This window comes from Hordeum vulgare, chromosome 4H, assembly GCF_904849725.1.
Source record: "Hordeum vulgare subsp. vulgare chromosome 4H, MorexV3_pseudomolecules_assembly, whole genome shotgun sequence".
Classification (NCBI taxonomy): Eukaryota; Viridiplantae; Streptophyta; class Magnoliopsida; order Poales; family Poaceae; genus Hordeum; species Hordeum vulgare.
Window position 1 is genome coordinate 492,768,364 of NC_058521.1, and position 7,698 is coordinate 492,776,061.

Consider the following 7,698-nt stretch of genomic DNA (forward strand, 5'->3'; position numbering starts at 1 on the left):
GGCATGATCACATTTCTGCGGATCAGGTCATAGCGTATGGTGGTATTGCGAATCCGATGACAGCTGACAGAAGGTCTAGTCAAAGGATCCAGGAGCAGCCTGACGTGGATGAGTTGCAGATGGGTCGGGTTATGCGCGCGGCAAAAATGAGGGATGCCGAAGTTTCGACAGGTATGTCTATCAACAAGGCCCATTCCATTTTGCATTTTTCGCCTCATGAAATTATAGACAATGCTACTTCTGTTGGGGTTTCTTTGGGAAACACGGGTAAAGAAGTTGCGACATCTATTAATGATCTTCTTGACATAGAGGTAGATAGGGCTTTGGACAAAGTTAGAAACATGGCTGCTATCAAACCAATGAATGACTCTGAGATTTCTGCACTGGGGAGTTGAGTTCTCTATGTGAGAATCTTGCTCCAATTGAGGGTCCAGAGGAGGATGATGATCATTTCTCCGATGAGTGTTGTGACAGTCTCCAACCTAACGAGGCAGACTCACGCTGACCGGGTTATATGGACCAGGAGGTTGGTGATGAAAAACCTAGGCGACCATGGAAGCGGAAAGTGTATCCAGTTTCTGCGGTGCGTAGGAGTGCCAGATTTAAGGTTGCTAAAAAATTCTATGATGAAAGATGAGAGGGATATTTTGGAATAGCATGGGTCTAAAAGACTTGGCTAAAATTAGATTCCTAGCATAGGCTACTCTAGAGTACAAATTAGATTTTATCGCGCTCATGGAGACACGGCGAGATGATTTTACATCACAGTTCCTGAATACTTTATCCGCAGGAGAGAATTTTGATCGGCACTGCCTCCCTCCAAGAGGAAGATCCGGTGGGATCTTACTTGGTGTGTGGTGCGAATCACTTCAGGTGCGCGAAATGGTGCTGGGGGAATTTTTGGTTAAGTTTAGGATTAGATCAAAAAATGACGGTTTTCAATGGGCTCTCGTAGCTGTGTATGGTGCAGCCCAGTTAGAGTTGAAGCCGGATTTTTTGGCTGATCTGGTCCGGATATGTGATGGAAAGTTACCTATATTAGTTGGGGGTGATTTCAATATCATACGCCGCTCTGATGAAAAAACAATGAGAATTTTGATGGTAGATGGCCATTTATGTTTACCACAATTATTGAAATCCTGGATCTCAGGGAGATTGAACTTTCAGGAAGGAAGTACACGTGGGTTAATTCCTTACAAAATCAGACGTTCGAAAAGCTAGACTGGGTACTTACTAGCATCGAATGGGAACATAAGTTCCCGCTAGTATCTATATGTGCACTTGAGTGAGCTTTCTCTGACCATACCCCACTCCTCCTAAATTCCGGGGACACAATTCATATGGGCAATAAGAATAGTTTCTCTTTCGAATCGAGTTGGTTTCTGAGAGAGGGATTTATGGACATGATTGCTAGGGAATGGATCATTGAGTGCGAAGGGACGTCTAACGTTGAAAGATGGCAAGACAAAATTAGACATCTTAGACAGTTCCTCCGGGGATGGGCAAAAAACGAATTTGGGATTTATAAGGAGGAGCGGGATAGGCTTCTCAAATTTATAGATGATCTAGGTCGCAAAGTTGAGTCTTCTTTGTTGGATGCAAATGAACGGGCATCCAAAGATGAAGCTAAACAGAGAGTATGTGTACTCCTTCGAGAGGAGGAAATGAAATGGGCACTTAGAGCCAAAGTACGGGCCATTGTCCATGGGGATAATAACACAAAAATTCCATTGGATTGCGAACGACAAACATAGGAAGAAGAGGATTTTGCAACTAGAGTAGGATGAGGGTACAATAGTAGGTCACGAGAACATAAAATTGTACATCTCAACATACTATAAACAATTCTTTGGAGCGTCGGCTAATAGTTCTATCACTATGGATGAGCAAATGGTAGCGGATATTCCTCAAATCGGAGATGCCGATAATGAGCTCTTATCCGCTCCTTTTACGGAGAAAGAGGTGCTTTAGGCCATTGGGCAAATGAAAAACAACAAAGCTCCTGGACCGGATGGGTTTCCGGCTAAGTTCTACAAGAAATGCTCGCATATAATTAAGGATGACCTTATGCCAATGTTTCACGACCTGTTTTGCGGGCGATTAAAACTCTTTCATCTGAATTTTGGTACCATTACGCTGTTATCAAAGAAGGAGGGGGCGACACGTATTGAACAATTTCGCCTTATTTGCCTGCTTGATGTTAGCTTCAAGATTTGTACAAAGGTGGGAACTAATCGGCTAACTAAGGTCGCCCACTCGGTGGTTCAATCTACCCAGACAGCTTTTATGCCTAGACGTAACATCCTAGAAGGGGTGGTGGTCCTGCATGAAACCTTGCATGAAATTCACTCGAAGAAACTAGATGGGGTAATCTTCAAGGTGGATTTTGAAAAAGCATACGATAAAGTCAAATGGTCCTTCCTACAACAAACCTTACGTATGAAGGGGTTTGACCAGCTTTGGCGGAAGCATGTCGACTGTTTCATAAAAACAGGAAGTGTCGGTATCAAAGTAAACGACGACGTGGGTTATTTCTTTCAGACTCTGAAGGGTCTTCGACAAGGAGATCCTATGTCACCGATTTTATTCAACATTGTTGCGGATATGTTGGCTTTAATGATTAGGAGGGTCAGTGACAAAGATCTAGTAGGGTGACTTGTACCGCATCTCGTGGATGGGGGTGTCTCAATCCTACAGTATGCGGATGATACGATCATCTTTATGGAGCATGATCTAGACAAAGCCAGAAATATGAAACTCGTTTTATGCTTATTTGAACAGATGTCTGGGTTGAAGATTAACTTCAACAAAAGTGAATTATTTTGCTTTGGAAAAGCCAAAGTTGAATAGCTCACTTACAACCAACTGTTTGGTTGCAAGAGTGGGAACCTACCGTTTACCTATTTAGGTATTCCTATTCACCACCGGAAACTGACAAATAAGGAGTGGAAATGTATCGAAGACCGATTTAAAAAGAAACTAAGTTGCTGGAAAGGCAAGCTTTTATCTTATGGAGGACGTTTAGTACTCGTTAACTCGGTCTTAACCAGTATGACCATGTTCCTTCTTTCCTTTTTCGAGATACCGGTTGGGGTACGAAAAAGGTTGGATTTTTATCGGTCCCGTTTCTTCTCGCAGAGTGACGAGGTTAAAACAAAGTATAGGCTAACTAAATGGGACATCATTTGCAGACCCAGGGACCAAGGGGGTTTAGGGATTGAGAATTTAGAGGTTAATAACAGAAGCCTGCTAAGTAAGTGGCTGTTTAGAATCTTAGTGGAAACCGAAGGCATGTGGGTACAAATTCTGAGGAATAAGTACTTGCAAAATAAGACCTTAGCACAGGCGACCGTAAGACCGAATGACTCTCCTTTCTGGAAAGGATTGATGAGGTCTAAAAATGCCTTTTTTCCACCGGACTAGGTTTATCATTGGTAATGGTGAATCAACTAGATTCTGGGAAGATACATGGTTAGGGGAAGTGCCCCTAGCCCTGCAATATCCGCAGTTATACAATATTGTCCAACGTCGACAAGCGTCCATTGCGAAAATATTGAGCCACACGCCTCTAAATATTCAGTTTCGTAGATCCTTGATTGGCGACAGATGGACCAGTTGGCTTCACCTAGTCAGAAGGTTGATGGTCATCCAACTTTCGGATAGATCACACACTATTCAATGGAAGTTGACTGAGAATGGAGGTTTTTCTGTAAAATCTATGTATCTTCATCTCATAGATTCGGTGCCGATTTCAAAATCCAAGCATATATGGAAGGTCAAAGTACCGTTGAGAATAAAGATCTTCATGTGGTTTGTCCACAAAGGAGTTATTCTAACGAAGGACAATTTGGCAAAACGTAATTGGAAAGGCAACCAACGATGCAACTTCTGTCAAAGTAAAGAAACTATCAAGCACCTCTTTCTCGACTACCCTTTGGCTAAACTATTATGGCGTTCTATTCACATTGCTTTCAATATCAGCCCCCCTAATAGTATTAACACGTTATTTGGGACGTGGGTAGAGGGAGTTGATGTTCATTTGGCAAAGATTACTCGTGTGGGAACCTGTGCATTGTTGTGGGCTATTTGGAACTGTAGGAATGATTTAGTATTTAACAGATGCAACTCTATCAATTTTTTAGAGGTTATCTTTAGGGCTACCGCCTTGATCCGCATGTGGTTATTACTCACTCCTGCGGAAGCCTGGGAGCCTATGGTTACTGGGTGTGCCCGTTGGGAGATGGTAACTCACGGTATCTTCAACCGGTTTGGATGGCGATACAATAATAGGGTATGTGGCTAGTCATCTAGTTCTATTACCATCGCTGGTTGTGGCGCGTTTGGGGCTTTGTATCTTTCTTTTTGTTGGTCTCAAATTAATGTACTCGGTTCAAACTATTTTTACTTTATTTAATTAAAAGGCTGCATGCATCACTGGATGCACAGGCCGGGACGATGCCTCTTTTTCTAAAAAAAACCGCAATACATCTTCAGAGGCGCGGCGAAGGAGGAAAATACTGCAATCAGCCGCACGAGTAACAGGAAATAAAGCCGAGTGCCAACAGCCACGCCAAGCAAAACATCAGATTACATGATCAACACAACCTGATGTATTTAGGACAGAATGAAGTTCGACACCCATAAGGGTATTTACAGCAAGATAATTAGTGCTTTTATCTCTGATAACCCTGGCATGACTAATATGAGCGAGCACTGAGAAGTTAATTCGCTCGCGTATGCCGCTTTAGTGCCACCACCTCCTGTACCTGTTCTTCTTTATCCTCAGCTGTAAATGATATATAGGTTGGGCAATCAGATCAATGAATGAAACAAAATTCGTTGCAAGCCGCGACAGCTACACCAATCCATCATTCATTTTATGAATTATTAGTAGCTGCAAAAATGATAATGCGAAGAACATGCCATGGACAGTTAAGTTTCACCTGGTTGCTGTGGCCGCACTTCTTCTTGCGACAGTTTGTAGCTCTGAGAGATAGCCGAGCATAGCACCTGCAAGAGAATGCATGGTGACGAGGAGTTAATTAGTACTCCCTCCGTTCTGATTTACTCCCTCTGTTTTTAAATATAAGTCTTTTAAGATACTTTACTAGGAATCTACATACGAAGCAAAATAAGTGAATCTATACTCTAAAGTATGTCTATATACATCCGTATGTAGTCTACTAGTGGAATCTCTAGAAAGACTTATATTTAAGAACGGAGGAAGTAGTTGTCCCGACATTTTTAAAGAAAAAACAAGCTTTTCTCCTTTCATTTCTCGTCCTGACTGCTTCCATGTCTCCCCATCGCCTACTCACCGCTCTCCTCCTCTTTGCTGGCTCTCCTCCTCACACACGTCGCCCCTAGATCCGCACTGCCTCGGCTATCCCTTATCACCATAGTACTCATGGAGTATGTATTCATGCATATATATATATATATATATATATAGAGAGAGAGAGAGAGAGAGCGCAAAATAGAGGCCGCACTCTACAATTTCATATAAAGAAACCATCAGGTCTTAGGAACTACTCCCTTCGTTCCTAAATATAAATTTTTTAACCGATTTCACTAGGTGTCTACATACGAAGCAAAATGATTGAATGCACACTCTAAAGTATGTCTATATACATCCGTATATAGTCTACTAATGAAACCTTGAGAAAGACTTATATTTAGAAACGGAGGGAGTACAAACCGCGAAAATTCAGCCTGACGAACTGAAGACTACCGAGAGGCCAAAGTTCAAACCTAACATCGAGACACTAATAAGAGGAAACTGTATTCAAGCATACAACACGACGATATGCAATCCAAGACAAAATGATGATTTTAATTGATTCTTCTAATTATCAGGAAAGGTAACCGACCCATCAGGCACAGATGGCATGCTAAAACTGTGCGCCTGCACAAAAGCAATTGTTGAACTGAAGCAATTAAGCTGTGGCACAGTAGTCAAAATGGATCATTGGATTCGCGCGGAGACAATGGGGCACCCAACATCTGAACCTATCCACCACGCACCAATAGGCTTAATTGTGAAGAATAAAATTAAATATTCAAATATGCTGAAATGCGTCAACAATGCATTTTTACCTACATTGATCAAACAGTACAGCAGCTAGATAAATTTGGGCCCGATGCAACAAATCATTTGATGAATTGTTACAAATGCACTACGGGCGAGGGCGTAATTGTACGTACTTGCAGCAGATCTTCTTGTTTGAGTTGTACTTTTCTGCGAGGGCTCTCAGGCTGGGCTCGAACCAACACAGGCCGCGACCACCGAGGAGGTGAAGCAGGAGGTGGAGGGTGGAGTCCTTCTGGATATCGTAATCGGCCAGGTTGCGGCCATCCTCGACCTGCTTCCCGTCGAAGATGAGGTGCTGCTGCTCCGGTGAGATGCCTGCGGCCACACGACACGGCAGAGAGTAAACATCTCAAACTCGACAAAGGGACGCCGTTCATGGCGGCGCAAATGCGACGTACGCGGCTTAGTGGTGTGGCTGGCTTATGTAGTAGTACCTTCCTTGCCGTGGATCTTGGCCTTGACATTGTCGACGGTGTCTTTGCTCTCGACCTCGAGGGTGACGGTATTTCCCGCCGGCGTCTTCACGAAGATCTGCATCCTCAGCACCCGATTGATTCTCCGGATTTTCTTCTGTTTTTGGTTCTGGGCACGACGGACAACGGTGCGGTGTATATATACCCAGCGGCCACGCTCGGGAGGTTCCTCGTCCGTCAAGTAGAGTTTTTCTGGCGATCGAAGAGGAAACGCGCCCATCAAGTTACAGAAAACCGGGTGTTCCGATAAAATGGGAACTTTGGTCCCTAACTAGCCGATTCCACAACACCACCTGCCCCCCCCCCCCCCCCAAAACACGCGTTAGATAAGCCACGCGCTAAAAAAAACATTTTTTTGAAAAAAACATCATCGAACTTTATTTAACCTCCCCCAACTGGGATTTCGTCTGATTACATGAAGAATACATTCAGGTGGTTCTGTGGGCCAAAACCTACAACGATCCTTAGTAACTCCTTCTTTAGCTAGTAAGTGAGCACCTTTATTTCCTGTTCGCCTAATCCATGAAATTTTGAACCCTTGTAGAGTTCTACCTAGCATCTTGATTTCCTCGACGATTGGACCTGCCACACTCAAGTTCTTAGCCTGCTCGTTCACCATGGCCGCTACTCCCATACTGTCAACTTCGACGTGCACCTTCGGAGCGCCTGATTGGATCGCCAGCTGCACCGCCTCTCGACAAGCAAGTAACTCTACCACCTCAGGATGAGAAACATCCCGGAACACATAGCTAGCACTTCCTCTATAGGCACCATCATGATCACGGAGGACTACCCCTTCACCTCCACGATTATGTAATTTTGACAGGGCTCCATCAGAGTTGGCCTTAAGCCACCCTTGCTCAGGAGGAATCCATCTCACAACCGGTGTTGGAGTGGTATTTGGCAAACCATTCCATAATATGTTGATAAACGTTCTCTGCAACAGTTCTAGGATCCGCAATTCTCTTTCCATCCCTTGCATCATTTCTAGCTAGCCAAAGACCATATACAGCGTGAATCATTAGTTCCCTTTCGTTGTCCCCGGCCTGCGCAAACCACTGAAGCAGCCATGAGGCAAGTGCACTGTGATCGCCATCAGCCACAGGGGGAAGAGCCACCGGGACTCCTTTCTCG

General features: G+C 43.9%; 1 protein-coding gene across 1 annotated transcript; it reads right to left on the bottom strand.

Annotated features, from left to right (window-relative positions):
• Positions 1–4,744: 4,744 nt before the first annotated feature.
• Positions 4,745–6,628, bottom strand: LOC123446677 (ubiquitin-like). Its single transcript, XM_045123236.1, has 4 exons — positions 6,526–6,628; positions 6,205–6,406; positions 4,944–5,010; positions 4,745–4,786 (listed from the first exon to the last, which is right to left on the bottom strand). Exons 1-4 carry the CDS (start codon positions 6,626–6,628, stop codon positions 4,745–4,747), a joined length of 414 nt encoding a protein of 137 aa, XP_044979171.1.
• Between the last annotated feature and the right edge of the window lie 1,070 nt (positions 6,629–7,698).